Source organism: Pseudorca crassidens, chromosome 19 (assembly GCF_039906515.1).
Source record: "Pseudorca crassidens isolate mPseCra1 chromosome 19, mPseCra1.hap1, whole genome shotgun sequence".
NCBI classification, from domain to species: domain Eukaryota; kingdom Metazoa; phylum Chordata; class Mammalia; order Artiodactyla; family Delphinidae; genus Pseudorca; species Pseudorca crassidens.
Genome location: NC_090314.1, coordinates 8,408,487 through 8,435,557, shown reverse-complemented (window position 1 = coordinate 8,435,557; position 27,071 = coordinate 8,408,487). Strand labels below are relative to the sequence as shown.

Genomic DNA, 27,071 nt, shown 5'->3' with positions numbered 1-27,071 from the left:
AGAGTCAAACTGAGAAATGGGATGACTCAGCAGAGGTGACCTTGTCTTTCCAGTGTCCAATTACAGTAGACGGTGAGGTCAAGCACCAGATTACAGGAAGCCAGACAGTGTTGGTGTAGCCCAGCTAATGGCTTGGCTGAGAAACTGACAGGGTAGCTCAAGGTGGAACTGGGAGTGAGGAAAGAAGGTGCACCCAACCTCCTTCTTTCTAGAGATGGTCTTTGTCTTGGATTCTCCGTATAAACTTAAAAGATGGTTTTCATTAGGAAGTTAAAAGGTCTTCAAGAATTTTATCCAAAGGTAGACAGCTAATATGTTTTCATGAGTAAATATTGTCAGCCAGAAAACAATTGGTGTCAGGTAATACATATATGTTAAGATTTGTTTTTTCATTTAGTTTTCATTGGGAATGGTTTTCAATGGCACTCTTAGTTCTGCCGTGGTGTTTTGGGGAGGGAAGCGCTCTTTTCCATAGTGTAATTCCATTTAAGAGATTATCCAAAAGTTAGTCTTTTTAATTCATAGGAAGATTTTAATATCTGAGAGTACTCAAATTAAGGGTATAAACTTCCCACACCTTCCTGTTATGACAGATAAAAGCACAGAAAGGACAACCCTTGAAGTCATGTAATGTTGGTCATTTTAATTTTTTGTACCTATTTTAAATTCTGTTAGTATATTTACTTCATTGTAAATATTTTTTAGGGTACCTTTGTATTTTGCTTTGACCTTGGTTCTGTGATTTGGATGTCAACAACTTCCCCCAAAAGCACCAGAATGTTAAATTCTAATGTCATGATCCCAGTCTGGGTTATTCACCTTTAATCCTGCTTTCAGTTTCTATGTGCACAGCAGTATTTTTAATAAAGAATTACACAGAGGAAAAAAAAAGAATTTTATCCATGAGTCAAAAATGGAGATTTTTTTCCTAAGGCTTCTGATTGCAGAGAACAAATATTGAGAAGATAGTGTCCTCTCAATCTGAATTCAGATCAGAATAAGAACAGCAAACAAATCTGTCATTAAGGCCTATTTCCATTCTCTTTTTAAGGCAAAAGAATTCAATTCTATTTACCTAATAGACAGCGAAATGAGTGCCATTTCTTCCAAGTCCAGATTCATTGCCATGCGCCCAGCTCCGTGGTCTGTCCTCCTCCCCAGGAACATTTCCTAAAATGCCCAATCTGGACCTCTTCCCTTTTTAGGATTTTTCCTAGGTCTGTGTGCTCAAAGAATGGGTTTGCTCCCCTAGAGAGTTGCCAGTAGCAGCGGGTATGTTTGGGATGTTTTTTTGTGTGTTGTGTTTCAGTTTGGACTCACTAGCTTGAGTACACGGGTGCACAGCCCCATCCTTAGGGGCTCATGATCTAACATGTATGCATATATAGTGCTACCTATTCCTTCCGTCAGAAAGACCTGTATACCTTTGTCTCTGCTTCTCCTAGATTTTTAGAATTTTAGCTCTTGAAAGAAATTTAGAAATACTCTTTCCTAGAATCAGATGAGAAAACGGAGGCATGGAAAGATGTGATTTGTCAGTGGTTATGTGCACGACTCCCCAGCTGAGGCTCTTCTCACCGCACCATCCTGTGCGCCCACGTGTCAACAGCCACCATTTTATTCCTTCCATTCCTGACTGCTGTCCTGGTCGTTGCTCAGAGCCTTGGGAGTCTAGGGGGACTGGGGTGGATCTGTCTCTTCAGGAGATCTTGGCTGCACTTGCCCATCTTGGGGCCATAGGCTCCTACTCTCCTCTGTGTTCTTAACACCTCCCTCCCTCACCCTCCACCTGCCAGTGCTCTGAGATGCATAATGCCAGGGCGACCCAGCCACCTGGTCAAGCAGGGGCACATGTACATGCTCAAGGGAAGCCCCTGCTTAGCTGGGCCTTGTCGGGGTCGATCCTCGGGGGATAAGCAGGAGCCCTCTTTGCTCCTGGTCCTGACCTTCTGCCCGATGCAGGGCAGCCTCCCCAGGCTTCTTGTGCTCTGCAGAGCCTTGACTCCTGACCTACTTTGTTTTGGCAGCTCGTGGACGACCGGGCAGAGTTCAGCAAATGGTGGCTGACCGAGTTCAAAACAGTCAAGTTTCCCTCCCAAGGAACCATCTTTGACTATTACATAGACCCAGAGACCAAGAAATTCGAGCCTTGGTCCAAGCTCATCCCCCAGTTTGAATTTGACCCTGAGATGCCTTTGCAGGTGAGTGTGGCTGAGTGACCAAGGACATGCAGTGTCCCCAGGATCTGCAGTGGCTCTAGCGGCAGCCCCTTATGGATGTCTGAAAGGTTTAACCTCACTAGGAATTAGTCATCCCCAGCTACTTGTCTTTTCAGAGGAAATTATAGGCGCAATGAAGTCACAAGATCTCCCAAAGCCTAGGTAACTTAATTACCAGACCCCCACATCCTTGGAGGAGAGGACGGCCAGGGCAGAAGATTCTAAAAGAGAGGCCACAGGGAGGCAGACAGCGCTGGCAGAGGAGGAAGGGCCTGCTCTCTACCCAGAGCATGAGTTAGTAGGAGGGTCTCACTGGGTATTAGGGGGGCCCTCCTCCCCGGGGTAGTGAGCTCCCCGACCCCAGAGGAATTCCCTCCCCTGAAATGCTCCGGAACACTCTGCCAGCATCTGTTTCTCCCATGAGCCCCCGGCACACTCATCCTGTTCCCACTCCAGGCCTGCTTGGTGCACACGAGCGAGACCATCCGAGTGTGCTACTTCCTGGAGCGGCTCCTGGCTCGGCGGCGGCCAGTCATGCTGGTAGGGACCGCGGGCACCGGCAAGTCGGTGCTGGTGGGAGCGAGGCTGGCCAGCCTGGACGCCGAGGAATACCTGGTGAAAAACGTGCCGTTCAACTACTACACCACGTCGGCGATGCTGCAGGGTCAGTTACGGAATACATCAATAAATCGTGTGAATCGGTCCCGCTGCTCACTGCTCACAAAATCAATTACATACTTGCAAATGGTGTCAACAGAAGAAAAAGGTGCCTTTAATCAGAATGTGGCAATCTGAGGAGATGGTGGCCTCAGCGTCCTCCAAAAACCATCTCCCAAGAGTCTGCTCAGCCGTGAAACTTTTTAGAGAGACAGACAGAAGTCATCTCAGTTAATCACTGAGATGGGGGTCAGAGTCCTCGCCATGCCCCACCGTATGCAGGCTTGTCGGTGCCTTGTGATCTTCCTCTAGGTGTTATCTGTTCACACAGTTTGGTCACACAGTTTACTTGTGAGATGACTGAAGGGGAAGCCAGGGAAGAGATCTGGTCATCTGTTAATTACTTATTCTCCACTTCTACTTCTTTGATCTAAGGGAAGAACTGAGGGGTTAGGCAAGGCATTGTATGATTAAAAGATTTGAAAGCTGTTCTTGGGTCACAGGTGAGCAGAGCATGTGGGCGCCTGGTTTAAAAGTTAGTTGCAATCGATTTGCTCAAGTGACAGGAAAAGGGGCTTCTTGCTGAGAGCGGTTTCCTGCAAGGAGCTGCTTACATAAGGGGCCCAGGGGGAGTGGAGGAGGGGGTGGGGTGTCTGAGTGTCCACTCCTTCTACGGGAGCTGGAGCTGGAGCAGAAGTCAGGCACCTCCCAGGCTTGACTCCCAGCGGCAGCACTGTTCCTTCCCCTCCCACTCCCCTTCTCTCCTCTCCCCTCCCTTCTGTGTCCCACTTTCCAGCACCTTAGCAAGGTCCCCTTTCCCATCCTTTCTCCCTAAGTGCCTCCCTGGCCTGCTAAATTCCCCCGGGGCGGGATTTCAACACAGTACAGGTCAGCACCTTGATGACAAAGAAAACAGAAAACCCATTGGAAGATTTCCATGGGCTTGTAGACTTCTGGCAGTGGATGTTCCTCTAGAGATCATTTTATTCACCCCTCATACCTCATAGATGGGGAAACCGAGGCTCAGGAGAAAGTATGTAGTTGCCCAAGGTCACCATCAAGTGGCAAGGCTGGTGTGGCACACCCAGTTTGCTGGCCACATGGAGCGTGCATTTCACTGGGAGTTTACACGTTGGGCTCCCGAGGGGACATGGGTCCTCAGGGTGTGGCTTCAGGGTCCAGGGCTCACTGCATGAGATGTTTCCCCCTCGCAACCCACTTTCTCCTTGACCTTCACCTACTGTCAGTTCTCCTTTTATATAGAAACACTCATCACATTAACCCTAGAAACAGCCTCCTTTTGAAGAAGTGCCCAAGCCAACCTCCCAACAAAAGGAAGGGAGTGACAGGGCTGGGGAGGAGCCCTGCTCTCACCCCTCACAGTGTAACAGCCTTGCCCCACTCTCTGTCCCTCCGCCCGGGCTTTCCCACGTGAGACCACGTGCATCACCACCCCTAGAATGCACAGTCCACTAAAAACGAGGAGCTCGGCCTATGGGCTGTTTGCAGATTGGAAAGTTATAAGCCAAGCTTATACCTGAAAGTGAACCTGGTCTGGTCCTTCTGTGGCCCCTGCTCAGTGTGAACCACAGAGAGTCAACGCGTGGTGCTGCCAGCACTGTGCTTTCCCCAGTTCCCATGTGAGACAACAGCTCACTCCCCACCTTCTTTCTGCACCACTTTGCCAGCTCTTCCAGGGTTGGGATCCAGCCAGCTCCTCATGCTAGTGGGGGCTGCACTGTCTCTACCTCTCACAGCAGGTTAGCGCCTGAAGCTTGTGGATGGAAGTTAAGGTCATCCCTCATCTCCCCCTCAGCGACAGGGAGATTTCACCTCTGTCAAATCAGCCTCTGGGCTTCATCCCCCGCTGGGCTGGTAAAAGTTTCACACCTTCGGTCCCAATCTAGCAATTGACTGTCTTTCCCGCCTAGATAACAAGACAAACTGAAGTGATGGAGACTTGTATTAGAACAAGTAGTTTGTCAGTGATGTGAGCATCTTCTGTTTGAGAAAGAACACTCCGATTTTCTTCTGCTCTTCACAATGTGAGCAGTTATAGACACGATACACTTTTAAATTTAATTGTTTTCTTAAGTCTACACAATCAGCGAAACAAATCAAGCCCTGGTCTGTGTGTTTACCAGTTTCTGACGTGTAATTACTCCCACCATGACCAATTTCAGGCGACCCCCACCATGTCCGTGAACATGGAGTTGGGAAGAGCACAGCAGAGCACCATGCATCCTATTTCTGCTCTGCAGATTCAGTAGGTAGACATAACCTCAAGAGCACAGATAATGGTAAAATGTAGTCACATAATTTTCACATGATGAGTTTTGAATATTCATTACCTTAGTTTTTAATATAATTTACTTACTTGTAAGTTTATCTAATTTATGTTTTTAAATAATGGCTGTGTTGAACCACCAGCTTACTAAGTTCCCTGTTTTTTTGTTTTTTTTTTTTAGATGTTGGGGGTAGGAGTTTTATTAATTAATTTATTTTTTTTCGGTGTTGGGTCTTCATTTCTGTGTGAGGGCTTTCTCTAGTTGTGGCAAGCGGGGGCCCCTCTTTATCACGGTGCGCGGGCCTCTCACCATCACAGCCTCTCTTGTTGCGGAGCACAGGCTCCGGACGCGCAGGCTCAGTAGTTGTGGCTCACGGGCCCAGTTGCTCCGCAGCATGTGGGATCCTCCCAGACCAGGGCTCGAACCCGTGTCCCCTGCATTAGTAGGCAGATTCTCAACCACTGTGCCACCAGGGAAGCCCCTTAAGTTCCCTGTTTTAACAGTCAGCTCTCAAGAGGCAACTCCAGCAAACCACTAACTTCATCTTGACTCCATGACACCTCAGCCACCATCAAGCCACACAATGTCATAACCTGGCACTGTCATGGCCTGGCACCGTCACGTTCACACCCGGCAGCGGTCATAAGCAGACTTCACATGCCTGGCTGGTTCACATCCTAACACTGTTTTGCTACTGAACATATCTACCTCTACACTTACTTGCAAGCCTTGAGTCCAGTGACTGATCAGATTATCAGGTCTGCCCACTCTTACTACTACTATAACTACACTGATAATAGTAATAATAATAACTGATACTATCAAATATTCACCAGGATGTGTCAGGCGCTAACCTGAGATTAGACTTTTACACGTTTTTAAATGATTTAATCTTGTACAACCTTGGAAAGTATTTGTATAACCCCCATGTTATAGATGAGAAAACCAAGGCACAGAGAAGTTAAATAAGCTACTTGAGGCTACACAGCAAGTGTGGTGGACCAGGGTTTGAACCCAGACAGTCCGACTTCAGAGCCTGTGCTCTTAACCATTAGGCTGTACTACCTCCCTGATAAGAAACACTTTGGAAACTGAAATAAATATTGGATAATATTGCTCTTATTATTAGTGGTACTATTTGAGTCGTCTAGAGAAATTGTTCTCTAGAGTCCTGTTATAATGATTTTATAATGTAAAAAAATACTTTAACCAGAGAGTGAAGATTCATAACCAAGGAGAAGGAGAGGAGTATCCTACTCCTGACTCTGAAAAATACTGGGTTCCCTTACTTGGACCCTCCCATCCATTACTTTAGTCACAGGCCAAACAAGTTTTCTTATTTGGCTTCTTAGCTGAAAACATTTTAGAAGCAACAAAATGGCAGGGAAGAGGGTGCTACCAACAATTAGAAAAGTGGGAGCAAAGAGCCTGGTATCCAACAGGAAATAGAAAACATAAAAAGGAGGTGCAGGAACCCAAAGGGTAGCTGCTCTGGCATCAGAAAGTTGGCAAACTGTCCCACCCACGTCAGGAGCCCATCACTCTTTTGAAGCCCAACATTTTCATTGCTGTTTGTACTTAAGACCCTTGGAATTAAGAGAAGATTCAATGTGATGTGGTGTAGTCTGCTTTAAAGGCCAGATAGTATACCCAGACAGATGTGCAAAAGGTGTGTTTATAATGTGTCTGTAATGTAAAAGATGGGAAATAGCCTAATTATCCATATGATGGAATGCTAAGCATTGTTACAAAGAATGAGGAAAGTCTGTATGAATTGAGTTGGAACCATTTCCATGCTCTTTATTGAGTGAGAAAAGCAAGATACAGAACAGTGTATATAGTATGCTCCAAAGTATATCTTGTTTAAAAAGAGATAGATAAAAATTTGCATATATATATATACATATACACACACACACGCACACACACACACACACACACACACACACACACACACACACACACACACACACAGTCATACATCTATGCTTGTATGTACTAAGAATATCTCCAGGAGGACACACAAGAAACAGCAGTTGCCCCTGGCAAGGGGAGCTGGATGCTAAGAGTGGGATGGAGAATGACTTAAACTTTTTAAAAATTATGAAATATTTCAAGCATGCAGAAAAGTACAGAAAATAGTGTAACAGATGCCCATGTACGCACAACCCAGATTTCACAGATGTTAACATTTTGTCATTTTGCTATGGATCTTAGCATTTTAAGTACAGCCAACATACCACCCCCATCCCTTCCTCTGTATGGCCTCTCATTAACCGGACTAGGACCACTAGAGTTGATGTGCATTACTCCAAATTTACACTTTTGATACATATATGTACCCATAAAATACACCATGCTGTTGTGTGTATTTAAATTTTAAATATGTATCATACTGTAACTTCTTTGGTAACTTGCTTTTTTCATCACTGTCTGTTTTAATGCATACAGAACGTTTTCATTGGTTTTTCACTGCCACATAGAATTCCCTTGTGTGAATAAATCACAGCTCTTTTATCCATTTTCCTACTAAAAGGCAGGATAATTTTTTAACATTTTCCTTTTTTTTTTTTTTTTGCGGTATGCGGGCCTCTCACTGTTGTGGCCTTTCCCATTGCGGAGCACAGGCTCCAGACGCGCAGGCCCAGCGACCATGGCTCACGGGCCCAGCTGCTCCGCGGCATGTGGGATCTTCCCGGACCGGGGCACGAACCCACGTCCCCTGCATTAGCAGGCGGACTCTCAACCACTGCGCCACCAGGGAAGCCCCAACATTTTCCTTTTTAAAAAACATTTTTTGAGTTATAATTGGCATACAATACATGGCACACATTAAAGTATACAATCTGATACATTTTGAAATATTTACCCATCATGAAACCATCACTACAATCGAAATAATGAATATATCCATCACCTCCGTGAGTCCCTCACCTCCCTTAGTAATCCCTCCCTCCCTCCCAACCCCCCCCCCACCCTGTCCTGTGCCTAAGGCAACCACTGGTCTGTTTCTGTCACAATAGGTTAGTTTGCATTTTCTAGAATTTTATACAATGTATACAATTTTATATAATTATACAATGGAATCATCATACAATAGGCCCTCTTTTTTGTCTGGGTCCTTTCACTCAGCATGATTTTGAGATTTATCCATGTTGTTGAGGGTGCAACAGTTCATTCTTTTCATTCCTGAATAGCAAGATAAAATATGTAAAACACTCAAAATGATTCCTAGCATACAATAAGTGCTCAGTAAATGGAAGCTGTTATTCTAACAATATTAAAATCCTTCTCAAATTTAAAAATCTATAAATATTATGCAATAATCTCTAAGCCCCAACTGCCAGGAACACAAAAAGGAACACAAGCAAACCCCTTTTGCTTGAAAAAGGCATTTAACATAAACTATGCTAAAACAAAAATAATGTTTTTGGAAAAAATGTTCCAGCTTTCAAATGGGCAGTAACTTCACCCCAGCATGTCAATTCACTGAGGTCTCCAGGGGGATGTTTTGCAGTTCACTCATCCTGCTAGTCCATTGAATGCCATTTTTCTCAAAATCAGATGTTCTTTTATAGAGAAGGCAGCTGCTTGATACTCCCTGCATCTCTCCACTCTTATTGCATCCAGCTCTGGGGTCTCCATTGAGTACTTTTCTAAACTCAGATTCAAAATTCCTTTAAATGCAAATGCGGGTTGTGTTTCAAGGCATTCACATTGCTCACCAGTGCGGATAGCACTTGCTTTATTTGAAGTTTATACTCTGCCAAACCACTGTATTATCAGTAATGCTTTTGACTGCAAGCTGCAGAAAATCTGATGATAGTGACATAAACAGAGATTCTTTTTTCATGCAACAAGAAGTCTTGAGGTAGGCAGTTGCTAATGCTGAATCAATGGTTCAATGATATTGAGGCTATAGTAACTATTAGTCTCTTAGATGGTACCTCAGGGTAGCAGAATGGCTGCTGCTCCGGCCATCACATCTGCATTCCAAATGGAAAAAAAAAAAGATAAAGGGAAGAGTTAGTGCCCATGTCAGGAAATGATAGCTCTCCAGGAACCCCACTGACTTATGTGTGTGTGTTACTGTTCAGAACTGTGTCACGTGGCCGCCCCAGCTGGAAAGTGACTAAGGAGAAGGAAGTAGGAAATGGTGTCCATCACGGATCTGATGATCTTTATTTTTACAAGATGAGAAAATGAGGCTTTAGAGGTGTTAAGGGACTTCCCTCAAAGTCACACAGTGAGTTAATAGCCAGGCTGTCTTATTTCACTGAGCTACAGTGTCCATCCACTTTGATAAGACAGTAAGTCATGCATCTAAATTTCCATAATAGAATGCCAACTTTGCTTCCGTTCCTCTGATATCTGGAGCACACGGACGTCTCCGCCTTTGACAATAAATAAAATAGGGCCTTCACGTGGTCATTGAAACTCTCAGACTTCACTTGATCATTCACCAGCAGCTGCACAAATCACAGATTAATAACACTGACACCTTGGCTGAGAGAGGCAGAGGCTGCTCTAAATGCCACAGACGCAGTTGCACTGCTTTCTTTCCCTTTGCTGAGGTACCATTTAATGATCCACCCTTTGGTGTTGATTGAAAGTTAGGACAATAAAAGATAATTTTCAGGGTTTTTTTTTAATATCTCCATGCCCATTTTGCAGCATGATACACCTTTTGTAAGTTTCCACGATATATGCCTTTTAGAATTGAGTGCCTGAAAAGTTTTTTCATACAAAAGTAGAGATGGGTTTATACCAGTGATCTGGGGTGACATGGTTACTGTAATTAACACAGATTTACTTCTGAGCTTTCAAGGAGGCAGTTCTTAAAGAACAATGTGACCATTTTTATTTGGTTACAGTAACTATGTCATCCCTGATTACTGGTACAAATAAGTTTCTCCTATATTGTTTTGGAGTCCCTTTTTAGCCTTTATTTTAATTGGTCTATTTTATGTCTGTTGAAATAACTTAAGCCTTTTCTCATTCATTTTGAAAATATAAGGAATTTTTAAAACTAAAATAATTTGCAATGACCCATAGACAGGACAGTTTAGAAAGGGAAAAGGAGAGGTAAAGAACTGGGTCACAGCATCACTGGGCATATATTTGCAGTGTGAAGCGAGTGAGCCAAAACGATGCTCGTCACTGTCCTGAATTCTGCCATCCAACTGCGATTTGAAGTATTAGTTCAACAAATATGTGAGTGCGTAATTACGCTAATTAGATAGGAGCTCCGGGGTCTGAGTCCTTCTGTAAAACAGATCTGCATCACCTATTCATTAAAAGTTTAAGGTTGGACAGGACCTTAAAAAAGATCTGATCAAACTCTCGACTTCAAAGGAGCATTACGTTATCACAGATAGACAACTCTCACCACTTGCCTGAATATCTTCCAAAAAGGAGATGACACAAAATTAAATCATCAAAGACCACCTAGTGGGCAAGACACTCTACTTGGAATGGGGGGAGGGGGTTTCAAAGTATAAGGAAATTGAAAACAACATGTTTCATACTGTAGGGAAACCATTCCATAAATTTTGGCACCTCCAAATTATAGAACACAAAGCAGCAATTAAAAATCGTGTTTTGGGAGGTTAGGTATTATCATATAAAGAGGTTTAAAATATGAGAAGTGAAAAAAACATATACAGGCAGAATATACAGTATAATTCCACTTTTGTAAAGGAAAAAATCTAACAGAGCAAATAGACTAGAATGAAATACACCAAAATATTGAAAGTAATGCTTACTGCTATAGGTGATAGAATTATGGGCAATTTTCATTTTCATCTTTATGATTTTCTGTGCTTTTCAATTTTTATATAATGAATATGTATTATTTTATAATCATACAAAGTATGTTATTTTTTGAAAGAATAAATGAAAAGCCCTTACAATATAACCGAAACATCTTAATGTGAAAAATTGGATAATATGAAAGGAAAATTGTTCAAACACAGATACACAAATCATGTCAGTTCAAAGTAAGACACAGTTAATTATTAATGATCTCTGTCAAAAACATGGTCAGGCAATGAGTTAACTAAACCTGGGATTTCTGAAGGGTGGAAGCCAGGTCGTAGTAAAGTTTAAGAAGTACTTTGCTGTGGTGGTTACATAAGATGCCATAGTCAGACAGACCTGGGTTAGAATCCTGGCTTTGCCCTCAGTAGCTGCATGACCTTGGATAAAGTCCTTTTCCTTCCCTAAAGCTCAATTTTCTCATTTGTTGAAAGAAGTTTTTAAAGGTGATGACAATGCATGCTAGGGATGCTCTGAGGGGTCAGTGATATGGTGCACATCCAGTCCTCCACACAAAGCCAGGTCCCTAGTGATGCCCTGTGAGTGAATGAATGCACGGCTCTGGTGCTCAGAGACTGGAGGAATCGTGGGACTGCAGTGGTCAAGGAAGCCCTGGAGAAGGGTTGGGACATAGTGGTTCACAAGCCCTCTCTTCCCCAGTGATATGAAAGAAGCACTGAAATGAGTATCAACAGCCCTGGGTTCTAATTCCAGCACAGCATTTAGCCTGCCTTAGCCTCTGTTTCCTTAGTTACAAAGAGGGGATGATAAGTCTTTCTTTGTCTATTCATGGAGTTTGTTACCATAATAAAAGTCATTCATTCATTCATTCTTTAATAAATTTTTGAATACCCTCCTTCGTGCTAAATAGTATTCTAGGTGCTGGGGTTATGACAGTGAGCTGAACAGAGAAAGATTCCTGGCCTTGTGGAGTTTATAATGTGGAGGAAGGGAGATAAATAAACAAGATGAATAAGAAAGACATAGAGGATATTAAGTGGTAATAAGTGTTATGGAGAAAAATGAAGCAGGGGCAGGGAATAGGAGGTGGGGTTTTAATTTGGGCCTGAGTGCCAGGAAAGGGCTTGCTGAGAAGATGGCATTTGAGTAAATAAACGCACAATGGGAGTGAGGGAGCAAACTTCTGGCATTTGGGAGAAGAGGACTGCAGACAGGAAGCAGCCAGAGCAAAGGCCCCGAGGCCGTGAGTGACGAGTGAGTCAGAAGCAGGATGGCTGGAGCAGAGGGAGTGAAGAGAGGAGCAGTGGCAGAGAAAAACGAGATGCATGGTTCCCCAAGTAACCAGACTGGCTTTTGCTCCAAGTGAGATGGGGCACCACCCGAGGGTTTTAACCAGGGGACTGGCACAGTCTGATTTACATCTTACAAGAATACCCCTGTCTGCTGTCTTGAGAATATAGCGTAAGGATCTAGGGCAAAAGCAGCAAGACCATTTGGGGGGATGTCACAGTCACCAGGTGAGAGCCTCAGACAAGGATGGTAGCAGTGGAGACAGTGAAATGAGGTAACAAACAGGAACCCACTTTGAAAATGAAGCAGCTCTTCAATGCACAATGGTGGTGAAACGGTGCAGGAGGGATGGTGTGAATCAAAACACGGGGCAGCTGCTGCTCCTCCACGTGGCCACAGGCTGACCGCCCAGCCGTTCCCGATGGAGAAGTACAGTAAGACGCACAGGTGAGCTCCAGGGCTGGGTACGGCCTTGTGTGCAACAGTGCAGAACCTGGAAAGTTGGTGGGAGGGTCACATTTTTTGATATGTCTCATTTGTTTAGTGCCTTCAACATCAACATTTTTGCTGAAATGTAAACCCACTTTTGCTCCTCCAGTTCTACCTGGAAGCAAAAGAACTCACTACCATTCCATTCTAGATGGGACTTGGGACAGAGCTCGGCCAGGAAGGGATCCAGCATGTGTGTGCCTTTCCTAGGGAGGCCTCTCTTTCTCTGGAGTACTTGACATCATCCGTTTGAGATAATCCCATGCATTCCAAGCCCACTTCTTGTTAGCTGATGTGCTTTTCTCCTCAACAATCCTTGAGAAGCGTAAAAAGTGTAATCAACCCAAATTACAGGGTCTGCTTAATTCCAGGAGTTGATTTGAATATCATTGCTTTGGGAGGAGGAGAAACAAGTCTTCCTAAGGAGAGAATTTCCTATTAGAAGAACTGTTCTCAAAGGCATGTCCTTGACAGCCCATTAATTATATTTCATTTTGACAGATCTCATATATAGTTGTTATATCTTAAGCGGGGGAAGAAGGTGTTGGGTGATTAATTGGTTGATAGTGTATGTTAATTGCATGCTAATTAAATTTAAATTTAATTCATATTTGGAACACTTAATTTAACTCAGGACCAGAAAATTGGAATATTCAAGCTTCTTGAAGGAACTTGTCTTTCTATCTGTCACCTTCACATGTCTGTTGACACCTCCTCCTTGTTTACAAACTTGTTTTTCAAGAAAAGGAATCAGATGGTTCTTAGAGCCTCCAGCGGTAGTAGTATTGGTTCTTGCAATACATAAATATTTAATTGCTTTATTGAAAAAAAATACATGTATCTCCAGCCTATTACTTAAATTTGCTCTAAACAAGTCCTGTCAGGCTGGAAAACCGTACTCTTTGATTGCTTCCCTCTGGCTGGGTAATTGAAGAAGCAGCTCCAGGAGGGAGTCTGTACTTGGTTTCCAGAAAGGCACTGAAGATGATCTGATACCTGAAGGCAGAGGGGTGCTGTTCATGATACTGGAAGCTTCTGGGAAATTCTCTGGGGCTCTTGTTTCTGCTTTCCCTCAGGGAACCCCAGCAGGTGAACTCTCTGAGAATACTGTTGACAGAATATCCGGTGTTTCCTCTCTTATAGCAGGGGTGGAAGGAGCCTCCTCCCAGCCCTGGGATGGGCTGCTCCCCTGCTGTCTTAGGTAGAGAGGGCAGGTCTACCCAGGATCTGGAGATACCCAGGATCTGCAGATTTCCTTGGGGGTAGAGTACTAGGCCTTGGGACTTCTGATTCTAGTCTACAAACAAAGAAAGTGGACCGCAAGTGTGGTAGAAGGGACATGGGCTTTGAAGTTTAACTGGTTTGGATCTGTATCCTGGCTCTACCTTAGAAGAGTTAATTCATTCTTCTGAGTCTCAGTTCTGTCACCTATAAAAGGGGTGATGGTACTAATCTTGTAGCAGTGTTGTAAGGATTCAGTGAGACCATAAATGTCTGTAAAAACCTAACAGAGGGACTTCCCTGGCAGTCCAGTGGTTAAGACTCCATGCTTCCAACATAGGGGGCACGAGTTCCTTCCTTGGTCGGGGAACTAAGATCCCGCAGGCTGCACAGTGAGGCCAAGCAAAAAACACCCTAACACAGTGCGCAGTCAGATGTTCGAAGCCTGGGCACTGCTGTCACCACTCCTGCCTGGTCATCGGCCTCCTTCCCTCTGGTCCTGTAGAACTGCCTGCTGCTGGGAGCAGCTCTTGTTTGCACGCTACACCATGGCTTGTCCTTGACATTGGACTGTCTTAGTACTGGCATCTGAGCTTTGAACCTCCTTCCCTCACTCATTGGCTCTCTTCTCAGCTGTCCTGGAGAAGCCTCTGGAGAAGAAAGCGGGCAGAAATTATGGCCCCACAGGCAACAAGAAGCTTATCTATTTCATAGATGACATGAACATGCCTGAGGTGGACGCCTACGGGACTGCACAGCCCCACACCATCATCAGGCAGCACCTGGATTACGGCCACTGGTAAGAGCACACATAAAGGGACTCGGCCGGGTAGGGAACAGGTCCAAGGCCAATCGCTGTCCTGTTGTTGGAGCTGCAGACCTCAGCTCAGCTCTAGCGCCAGATGAGAATTGCCACAGCAAACTGAGTCCCTCATGGGATTCTGTTTCCTGAGTGCTCTTCCTTCCAACAGGAAATTGAGACCGACCGGAAGAGGTTGGTCAGAGAAGGTACTGAGCTCTCATTTAAAGAAAAATGTCTACGTTTTTCCTCAATATTCATCTCTAAAGCTGCCTTCTTCAAGCTCCCAAAGCAGAATTAACCAGTCCCCCTCCCCCCCGTCCCCCCTCCCCCTGTGGTCCTATCGCAGTGAGCAGGGCCTTCGCTGTGAACAGCTAACATTCTTATAGTGCACGTGTGTTTGCGAGTCTTAATAGCCTTTGTCTTTTCAGAGCATCTCACAGGCTCTGATGTTATCTCCTGCAACAGAATAGTTTTTAATGGCAAAAGGTCTAAACTTGCCAGAAAGAAAAAGCAAGTCAGTGATTTGAGATAACTCTGGCTCATCTTCTACCTCACACTGAATCTACTGCTGCTGAGAAGGAGCAGGGAGGACCAAGAGGGAGTTCAGAGAGAGGAATTACAGTCATGACGACAGTCACCCGACTTGCCTTTCATTCATTCCTAAGGCCTTTGTTGGACGCGTGCCATGGACCACCATCCACAGTCTCCACACCAGTATTCGAGCAGCTGAAGTCTCCTGGAAAAGATCAGGCTGCTTATTGAATAGTTTTACTTTAGGTTCACGGTCACAAACCTTCAATGGGAAGTAGAAACTTCCTGGAAATTCTACTGTATTGCGTTCATATGTTTACATTTCCACCCTCCAAAATGCCTATTTCATGCCTTCTCCTCTCCCCTCAAACTTCCCACCCGACCTCAGCTGATGGTCACTCCTGCCATCTCCATTTCTAGCTTCCACACCCATACAACTTACTTCCATCCCTGTGCATCTTTTTCTCCCTCCCCTTATTACATTTTCCCTGAGGCTCAACCACCCCCCAGCATCTTGAGTCTACTCTCTCCATCTCTCGAAATCTCACTTCACGTACTAGTTCCCCTATCTCCCGATGGGCTCCTTCATATCAGTGTCTAAACCTGCACAAATTTATCCTACAGTGTTAAAAAATCATTTTCTAATTACTGCTCTGTGTCTCTGCATAACCAGATTCTCCCCTCTGTCTCCACCTCCTCGTCTCCCACTCACTCCTCTGTCCACTATGATTAGGCCTCTATTTCCTCCACTTTATTGAACTGTTCCTGCTCGATTAACTGTATCTTTATAGTGAAATCCAGCAGACCCCGTTGGGTCACCATGTTTCTTATCTTCTCTGCAGCACTTGATGTGGTTGACTGCTCTGTCCTGTTGGAAATACTGGGTTCCTTTGCTTTCTGGATACTACACACCCTTGATTTCCTCCTACCTCTTTGACCATCTTTGTGGTCTCTTCTTCCGGCGCTACTTCTATAGATGTTGTATCCCTTAGGAATTTGTCCTAAGCTCTTGTCTCTTCTCAGTTTCTACCAATGTATCTAGACTGTTTTTTACCCCCAAACACATGAATGACCAGGCACATCCCAGCTCACCTTGACAGCACACTTACTTGCCTCTGTCCTCACTCAACTCTCGTCCATGGTTTCTGACTGTTCCAGGTATGATCGAAACAAACTGTCCCTAAAGGAGGTCATGAATGTCCAGTACATTTCCTGTATGAACCCCACTGCGGGCAGCTTCACCATCAACCCACGGCTTCAGGTACAGGAGGAACTGTGACCCTGGGGTCCTAAACACCACCTTCCAGGCTGATGTCACTGGACTATGTGTGATAATTGGCCCCTCCCCTGTCTAGCCTCTTCAAGTGGTAAATCATACAGGATGCTGATTCGCATTTCCAGGGAGACAGAAAAACCCCTAGACCCAGAGTTCTGAAGCTTTTTGAGCCAGAAGGAATCAGGGTTCATCTAATTCAACTTGGTCTTCAGGTTGAGAGAACTTCAGATAGGTGAATGACCCTCCCAAGGTCATGTGCATTCTCAGGATCACATTTAGATTTGGACTCAGATTCCCAGAGTCCAAGTTCCATTCCCTTCCTGCTACGCCATGCTGACATCTTTGACCAGAAGTCCAAAACCCATTAATCATTTTAGGTTCAACCTAAGTTTGGGTTTAATGTGAGAAATGTGGCCAGAATGTAGCATTCAAAGCCCTTCTAAGAATTCTTCACCATCTTCTCCAAATCCTGAAGAGGTGATTTCTGTCCTGTGACCACGGATGTCTAACTCGTGGCCTCTTCCATGTGCCTCTGCTCCTCTATCCAGCGTCACTTCAGCGTGTTCGCCCTCTCCTTCCCGGGAGCAGACGCCCTGTCCTCCATCTACTGCACCATCCTGACTCAGCACCTGAAGCTTGGGGACTTCCCGGCACCACTGCAGAAATGCGTCCCCCAGCTGATCCGTCTGGCCCTTACCTTCCACCAGAAGATCGCCACCACGTTCCTCCCCACAGCAATCAGATTCCATTACATCTTCAACCTCAGGGACTTGGCCAACATTTTCCAGGTGAGTCCATCGGCTCCAAGACACACTAGGAGGCTTAGCCATGATCCTGTCCCCTCCATTCTTTGCCAAACTCTCAGGCAAAGGCACAGTTCATATGGAGTGACGAATGTACAAGTAAACAGAGTGCTGTGGGGTCCGTGAGGGTCTATTCAACATAATAGAATTCTCTTTGCCCATTAAATTACTTCTTGGTAAGCAGAGTGTATTTATTTCTGAGTTGGTTCCTTCGGGCTGGAGAAGGTTCAGCATTTTGGAGATAATGTCATCTAATGGTTCTAACATGCCTAGAAAAGAAAGTGACACAGAAGTGAGAAAACTATTTTGCAGGCCCTGGTGGTACACCCATCATTCTTGGGATGAAAAATAACATCCCCTAAACCATGCAGGATAGTTTTCCTAAAGCCATGTCATACTATTCCGAAGACACCATCCGCCAGCCACTGGGATGCGTCAGTCCTAAAACTTCCAGGTTATTTTCCAGATCAAAGCCATTTCAGATCCTTCCAGCTGCTCATCTGAATAGTGGTGGCCTGTGTCTGCCTGGTGCTTCCAGTTGCTTGCCCCTTCACTACCAAAACCTCCAGAGAGCAATGCAGCAAACCCGGCCCCCTCTTCCCCTTGGCCAGGTACCACATCCTCTTGTGATAGGTCCACAGCCCTCCCATCCTGGATGAGAATCTGCAGAAACCACTTTTCAGAGAGACCCCGCTCCAGGATAGTTCTGAGCCATTATTGAGGGAAAGTGCCTTTTATCCCAAGCAGAGGCCACATCTGTAGGGAACTATCAGCATGATCAGGGAGTGAGGCATGACCCTCCATGGGGATCACATGTGTTTGGGGTTAATTACATTACCTGTGCAGGTAGGACTCTGGGGAACCTCAGACTAGCAAAGGTCCAGACTCTGAGGCCATAGAGCCTGCAGGTTCCATGGTCAAAAGAAGCAGAAACCTACTATTAGTTCAAAGATCCAAGAGTGATGCTCCCAAAAAGCTTATCTGGAGGGTGGACCACAGCCCCACAGCCAGGTTGAGTCTCTGAGAGCTCCTGTAAGCTGGCTCAGGACAGCTCTCCTGGGTCACGTGCCTCCCAAGCGTTAACTCAGCTACAAATGAGGAAACACACCCGCAGAGCTTACACAGCCAGCCAGGGAAGGAGCCAGGACAGAACCTAGGTCTTTCAGGTCCCAGGCCAGAACCCCTTTCCACCACGCCATTCTGTCCTTCTCACCCATTCTTTCTATGAGGAGAACAGCATAAGACAGTTAAGGCAGCAAGAAAGACTCAGCTCCAAGCCTGTAAAACCCACAGCTCCGTGGCCCTCAGACCTGGATGGTGGCAAAGTTTGTGCATTCCCACCCTTATCTCCCATTTACTGAGTATTAATTGAGAAAGACTTCTTTTTTTTTTTTTTTTATCACACAATCGGTCTCTGAAATCTCACTGTGACAGGATGAGCTGGGGGCATCCCCATGCGCATCTTCCAGATGAGCAAAAAGGAGTTGAGCCATTTGATCAAATTCACGCTGCCCATAGTGGCAGAACTAAAGGAGAGAGAGGCCTTCGGTCTCCCTCACATGAAGCGCCAGCCCAGCTCCTGCCTGGACAGCGCCTTGTCACCTGTGTGACCTGAGATTCATACTCACGACAACCCTTTGGGATACACGTTATTATCCCAATTTAACAGAGGCTCGGAGAAGTTGCCAGCTGGTAGATGACGGCATGAATGGCCGTGGAGGTAGAAAAGTACACACCATGTTAGTGGAATAGCAAGTAGGTGGAAGCGGACAGTGATGAGGAGAGGTTGCGAGCAGTGAGATGGGGGAGGGAATTTGAGAACAGGGGGGATCCTTGTAAAAAGTCCGCCTTCAGTCTGTAATAAAGCTGGCGTTTACTGAGCCAGTCCTACACCCTCTGCATCTATTAGCTAATAATTTAATCCTCACAACAACCATATCAGGTAACATACCGATCATTTCCAATTTAGAAATGACAAAACCATGCTACAGACAAATCAGGTAGCTTGAGTATATTCAGCATAACTGGTAATCAGAAGCCTCATATCAAAAAACTAGACGGGGTCAACTCTACTGTGCCGGGAATTCGGGGTAGCAAACACTTCCTCAGGAAGGAGGGTTCTAGTCCAGCCTGTTTTGGTGGCAACCGTGCAAAGTCAAGGAGGAACCAGGGAGGGGAGATATTGGCATGGGAGGCTAAGTCTGTTTCTTTTCCAGACTCAGGCAGCCTGAGTGGCACCCCCCGGGCTCTGTGTCCCAGCCTGGCCTCCCTGCAGCCTGCCAGCTGTCAGCCCCCTGCCCCAGATGGGGGAAAGTGCATCCCTACCGGAGCCCCTGACTCCCTCCAGCGCCGCCCCTCCTCACCCTCCTCCTCCAGAGCCGAGTTTCAAGGCCACAGCGTGGCTACAACATCCCCCTCCCGCCCCCTCCGTCCTGCTTGTCTGAAGAAGGCCTGACAGAAGAGCATAAGGGGGGGGTGTTGTCCCCGGGGAGACAGGCGCTGCCTGGAGAACACACTGTTTTCCTCCATCCAGCTTGATCTAAGGCTCAATCATTCAGACCTCCTCTGCACTTCACGCACTCTGTCCAGAAATCGGGCATCAGGACAGAATTTGATAGTGCCCTGAGTAGCAGATATCATTAACCGTTTCCCATCTCAGTGCTACACAAAACTAAGACGGTGCAAAGTTTGCTCTTGACGTGCTCTCATCGACTCAGCCCTTAATTGTCAGTCAGCCTGAGTGTTCGGCTGTAACAGGGCTTATACACATCAGCTGATGGTACCCCTCGCTGTAAAACCCAGTCCCGGAGTCAGCATTCCCGGCGGGGCTTCTTCCCGCCGTCTGCACCTCGCACAGGGCTGGTACCTAGGAGACCCGGGAAGGAGACGGGCCGAGATGTATGTGTGGATGGGCCCAAAGGGACCTAATGAGATTTCTCTCTTTTTCTAAAATAAACTTTTATTGAAGTATAGCATCCAAGTAGAAAAGCACACAGGCCATAAGCATAGAGCTTGGTTGTCACAAAGTCATCACAGCTATGTAACCACAACTCAGATCAAGAAGTACAACATTCCCAGCATCCATGGAACTCCTCCTTTTTCTTTCTTCCATTCACTCTTTTCTCCTCCTTCCAGAGCTAATTACTGTCTGGACTTCTAACACCATAAGTTATTTTGGCCTATTTGGGGACTTCATATAAATGGAATCATATAGTAAATATCCTTTTGTGTCTTTGTTCAATATTACGTTTGTACTTATATATATAATCATGTCATTGGTAAAAATGAATCCTAGTAACAATCTCTTTCTTTCCAACGCTTAAATCTTCTAATTTCTTTTTCTTACTGTGCTGGCTACAGCTGCCACTACAAGGAAGAGAAGTGGTGAGAGTGGCATTTTGCAGCCTTCCTAATTTTAGGGGAAAGCTTTTAATAGTTGGCCATTAAGTGTGATGCTTACTATAGATTTTTGTGGATGCTCTTTACCAGTTTAAGAAAATTTCTTTCTGTTTATAGTTTACCAAGAGTTTTTTTTTTTATCATGAGTATTTGTTGCAACTTAAATGATTTTTCTATATCTGTTGAAATAATTATATCCATTTTTTTCTCCATTTTTTCTGGAAATGGGATAAATGGGATAAATGACATAGATTATTTTTGAATGTTAAATCAACCTTGCATTCCTGTAATCAACCCAACTTAGTTGTTACATGGTGAACTCATTTTATTTTCTGGATTTCATTCACTGTTTTTTTCTATATAACATTTGCACCTATATTAATAAGATTTTCCTATAATTTCTCCTTCTCCTAGTATTCTAAGGTTATGAAGTCCTCATAAAAAATGCATTGGGAAACGTTTCCTCTTTTTCTACTATCTGGAAGATTTTTTAAAACACTGTATTATGCCTTTCTTAAATGTCAGAAGAATTTAATGATGAAACCATCTGAAGTTTTCTTTGTGAAAGACTAAATTATAAATTCAATTTTTTTTTTTTTTTTTTTGCGGTACTTGGGCCTCTCACTGCTGTGGCCTCTTCCGCCACGGACCACAGGCTCCGGACGCACAGGCCCAGCGACCATGGCTCATGGGCCCAGCCACTCTGCGGCATGCGGAATCCTCCTGGACCGGGGCACGAACCCGCGTCCCCCGCATTGGCAGGCGGACCCTCAACCACTGCGCCACCAGGGAAGCCCTATAAATTCAATTTCTTTAATACATATTAGACAATTCACATTTTCTGTTTCTTTATGTATCAGTTGTAAGATGTCAGTGTCATCAATTTCTAATTTATTGGCACAAAATTGTTTATAGTATCCTGTTGTTATCTTTTAAGTATCTGTTTTATCTGACATATGTTCTCTTTTTTATTCTGGCTATGTGTGTCTTTTCTGTTTTTCTCTTTGTATCTTCTATCAGCCCTACCAGGGAGTTATCAATTGTGCTAGTCTTTTCAGAAGAAATGGAAAAAGAAAAGAAAAGTATACCAATATTATGTGTTTGACTTTATTGGTTATCTCTATTTGATATGTTTTTTACATTATTAAAATTTGCTCTTTTCTTTATAATCTCTTTCTTCCTACTTACTCTGGGTTTGGGGTAAGTTTATTCTTGTTTTCCTAACTTCTTGACATGGCTACTTAGATCATTAATTGTCAGCCTTTCACCTCTTCTGAAATGTTTATCTTAAGGCTATAAATTTACCTCTAATTGTACCATTCACTGCATCATGCAGGCTTTTATGTGTTATATTTTTTTTCATTCGTTTCATAATATTTCTTAATTTTCCCTACGATTCCTTCTTTAACCCATGGGGTATTTGGAAGTATATTGCTTTATTTCCAAAATTTAGAGGCACTCAACATGACCTGGAAGAAGCAAACCTGTACAAAGAAAAGTAATTTTAGAAACTTATAATTCTTCTATATTAATAGAGATTTATATATAAAGGGTTATGTGGGGCACATCAGAGGGATGTTGTTGGACAGGAGAGGAGATGCCCTGGAATACTTCAGCAGAGAGCAGTGGAGCTAGATCTTGAAAGACGAGCCGAGGAAGTAAAGCAGGAGGCATGGAGGCACAAAAGTATTCAGGGTTAGAAAATAATTTGCAGTTTGTGAAACTGAAATCTAGATTTTATGGGAAGTGATGGTAAGTGTGATGAGGAAGCAGATTGGTAGTCTTATTATGTCCAGATCTTTATGCCACACGGATGAATCTGAGCATTATTCTGTCCGTAATGAGGAACAATTAAAGGACCCCTTTTCTTGTAAGACAAGAAAGAAAGCAATGAGGGCAAACAAGGCATCGATGAGCTTGAAGTTATAGGATCTGAAGTCATCGAGAGGCTCTAATCTCAGTGGTCTCCATTTTTCCTTGAAAAAGAGGGATAGGACACTGGCTAATAGTAACAGAGAGGTGACAAATTTGAAAAGAAGAATAAATATTTGGAACGATCCCTGAGGTATATAGGAAGGAGAACTTACTAGAGATGAATAAATGGATTACTGGCCTGCGAAGGTTAGCTATATTCATTCCAGCCCTATGTCATCGTTCTGATTTTACATAAGCAATCATCACCCAGATTAGTTTTCAAAGTGGTACTTGTAGAAGAGAAATACAGCAGAGAAGCAGCCTCACCTCTCACTGTGGTGATTTGGAAAGTAGTGGTTGAAATTCCAGGCTCTCAGGTCAGACAGACCTGGTTTCAAAACTGTGTGGTTTTGAACTAAGGCCACTTACCTTATGACATTGGGCATGCTGCCTGTCTATCTGAATCCCAAACTTCACATTATACAAAATGACTATTGTAAAAATTACTTTGTAGCATCATGGATGGTTAAATGAGCTTTTTCTGGCAAAACATCTAGTTCAATACCTGTCACATACTGGCTTCTATCAATTGTAACTGTTGTAGTTTTAAATTGCTATTCATGTTATTTTTTGTTGCTGTTTATTCTCCTTAAAGGGCATTCTCTTCTCCTCTGTGGAATGTGTAAAATCCACACAGGACCTAGTAAAGCTCTATCTGCACGAATCAAATCGGGTTTATCGGGATAAGATGGTGGAAGAGAAGGATCTTGATCTTTTTGATAAGATCCAAGCAGAAGTGATCAAGAAAACTTTTAATGTGAGTATTACCCTGTGAATTTATTTTTACATTTGAAAAATAATCATGATTATGCAAGTGATCACCCAAATGATAAAAATCTAGCCCATAGAAGATCAGGATTAGGTAAGGAAATAAAATCTGTCATTATTTTGCCTAAGTGAAAACTGCTGGAGCAAGAAGAGACACACATTAATCATAGAATCTTGGTGTTGTGAGGCCTGTGCAGACCATCTGATCCAATCCTCGTCCTATATTAATGCCTCTCAGTACCATTGCTCAGATTGGTCATCCCAGATAATGCACCAGCATCCTTGGAAATACACTATCCTGTCTTTCCAAAGGCAGCCATGTTGGAATGGCAAATGGCTGGAAATTTAGAACGATTTTGAAATTTGGAACCTTTGGAACAACTTTAAAGACTGGAGATTTATTTAAATAATTCTCTGAAATTCATTTCCCTGTCTACTAATCCTAGGTCTACATGACAAACCTTCAAATATTTTAAGACCATTTATCTTGTCCTTCCTGGGTCTTCGCTTTTCCAGGCCAAAGAGCCTCTGTTCTGTTAGCCATTTCTGACAAGACTTATTTCCAAACCCAAAGCAATTTGACATCATCTGTATTACTCTTCCATCAGTTCTCCCCTCTGAAATCATGGTGTCTGACTTTCATCACACAACCCCAGTGGAGTCTGACCAAAATCAAGACCATCATTCCCCTCTTCTTATATACTATAATTTTTGTTAACTGTGTTTGCCAAAATGTGTCTTGCTAAACAGTTGTACCACAATATACTCCTTGGAAAGAAGGTATCCATGATGAAATAAGTTGAGAAAGTACTTCATATTTTTCCTATCCCCATAACATTTTATTGTTTTTAATTTTTTAAATTGAAGTTTAGTTGATTTACAATGTTGTGTTAATTTTTGCAGTACAGCAAAGTGATTCAGTTTTTTATATTCTTTTCTGCTATGGTTTATCACAGGATATTGAACATAGTTCTCTGTGCTATACAGTAGGACCTTACTGTTTATCCATCCTATATATAATAGTTTGCATCTGCTAATCCCAAACTCCCAATCCATCCCTCCCCACCACCCTGCCCCTTGGCAACCACAAGTCTGTTCCCTATGTCTGTGAGTCTGTTTCTGTTTCGTTAAGTAAGTTCATTTGTGTCATATTTTAGATTCCGCATATAAATGATACCATATGGTATTTGTCTTTCTCTTTCTGACTGACTTCACTTAGTGTGATAATCTCTAGTTCCATCCATGTTAGTGCAAGTGGCATTACTTCATTCTTTTTCATGGCTGAGTAGTATTCCATTGTGCAAGATATATGAGAAAGTACTTCATATCATAGCCCTCTCTTGGAAATATACAGTACATTCAGCACATTAAAGCCCTGAAAATCTTGAATAAGCCTGATTTGTGCATCATTTCCCAAACATATTGGACCCTAAAACTCTTTTCCCTACATAAAACCTACTAATAATTTGAAGAATGAATGATTGATAGAATATGCCCAGGAAAGCACAGGTATATGTTAACACAGCCTAAGATCTTATGACATTTCTTAGTGTCAAAATTACCCCACAACTAACAGTGAGCTTTCTGTTGAACAGAGCACCAGATTTTCCACACATACTGCTTATCTATCCTCTCTTGAACTTAGAATAATCAAATCTTGTATTTAAATATACCACGCTGTCCCTATGCTCACCTTGTTAGGTTTAGCTCTATATTTTTTCCTGATAAGATTCTGGGTCCACCTCTGAAGATATATACAGTTTATTCCAACCTATATGACAGCTTTTTGAATGTTTGGACAGCATTTTAAGTAACTTATCTCAGTCTGCTCTTTACTAGTCCAAACACCCTAAATTCCTCCACTTGTCCCATCCTTTTTAAATGGCCTGATGTTCAGCACTCGCACATCATAGCTGCCTCTCCGTGAGCATCGTAGAATTTGCCAATTTGTGTGTTCATTGTTAGCTCTGCACATGAGCCCTGACTGTCTTCTCAAGTTGGTCTGAGCTAGCACTTTAGAATAACAACATTCAGTCTTTGAAACAGAAGTTCCTACGTGGGTCTGTCTACTAAGAACACATCCTTTTGATCACAGACCTAGATATAATTAATACTGCCATCATCCTTCCCCAACAACATTTAAAATGCCAACCTGAAGCACCCTGGCTATACCAAATCTTTGTATTGGTATTAAAGAAAAGTTGCCGATACCCAGCCATAAAAAAGAATGAAATAATGCCACTTGAAGTAACGTGGATGGAACTAGAGATTATCATACTAAGTGAAGTCAGTCAGAAAGAGAAAAACAAATACCATATGATATCACTTATATGTGGAATCTATAAAATATGACACAAATGAACCTATCTATGAAACAGAAACAGAATCATGGACATAGAGAACAGACTTGCGTTTGTCAAGGAGGAGAGGGTTGGGGGAGGGGTGGATTGGGAATTTGGGATTAGCAGATGTGAACTATTATATATAGAATGGATAAACAACAAGGTCCTACTGTACAGCATAGAGAACTATATTCACTATTCTATGATAAACCATAATGGAAAAGAATATTTTAAAAAAAGAATGTGTGTGTGTGTGTGTGTATATATATATATATATATATATATATATATATATACACACACATGTATAACTGAATCACTTTGCTGTACAGCAGTAATTAACACAACGTTGTAAATCAACTATACTTCAATAAAAAAGAGAAAAGTTGCCAAATTTCCAACACGGAATTGATACAGTCCTGTTTCCACCGTTAAAAGCTTAAAGTTCTCTTATTTGTGGCCATTATATGATACAACATCACTGTTAAGAAATCTTTGATTCACTGGGTGGGTTGGTTTTCTCTCTTCCTTCTACACATCTGGCTGTGATCATAAAATCAGAGCCTTGTTTTGTTCATCAGGGAGTCTTTGTAGACCAGGCTTTTCAGAACTGCACTTTCGTTGTTCTTCTGCCAGATCATTAGTGTAAATTGACTGCCATCAGAACTGCTTCCCAGTATATTAGCCCATTTTCAAACTAGGTAGATGTATTCCCATATCCCTTTCCCACATGTTTTCCTCAACCAGCAAGAATGGCTCTCCTGCATCACATTAAATCTTATCCAAATGTCTGGACATTTGTTGTTACTATCTAGCAAAACCAGCATAGTTTAAAGGTTTTCTATGGCCCTGAAACCACCTTCAAAATATAATAACTCTTTGATATTTAACTCTTTCTACTTCTTTCTTCTTATAACCAAGCAGCAGTCCTGGCTTCTTGTAGATGTCACTGTTATCCTCACTTTCCCTCCCTCCATTAGGTTTGATGCATCTTGTCCCCTGGGCTCACAAGACTAACCCTACAGTGATGTATGCCCTGGGTAATGCCTCTGCTGTTGAATAGCATGCTGATTTCCCCCTTCCCAGGTGGATCCTCCATTCTGAACCTTAGAAAAGAACAGCAGGTGGGGACAATTGTTCATGCTGGCATAAATTCCTACTTAGGCATTAGCAAACCTATTCTTTCTTGGGCTTAATTCCTCTACAATCTCCACCTCTTGAAGCCTCAAACATC

The 27,071-nt window shown here is 43.4% G+C and overlaps 1 protein-coding gene across 1 annotated transcript in view; it reads left to right on the top strand.

Annotated features, from left to right (window-relative positions):
* Positions 1 to 27,071, top strand: part of DNAH9 (dynein axonemal heavy chain 9) — a 300,225-nt gene that overhangs the window by 150,442 nt on the left and 122,712 nt on the right. Inside the window, exons 37-42 of the mRNA XM_067716537.1 lie at positions 2,028 to 2,201; positions 2,676 to 2,883; positions 14,576 to 14,741; positions 16,434 to 16,536; positions 17,100 to 17,339; positions 23,323 to 23,484. Of these exons, the coding sequence (XP_067572638.1) occupies positions 2,028 to 2,201; positions 2,676 to 2,883; positions 14,576 to 14,741; positions 16,434 to 16,536; positions 17,100 to 17,339; positions 23,323 to 23,484 (1,053 nt within the window). The remainder of the gene's footprint in view (positions 1 to 2,027; positions 2,202 to 2,675; positions 2,884 to 14,575; positions 14,742 to 16,433; positions 16,537 to 17,099; positions 17,340 to 23,322; positions 23,485 to 27,071) is intronic.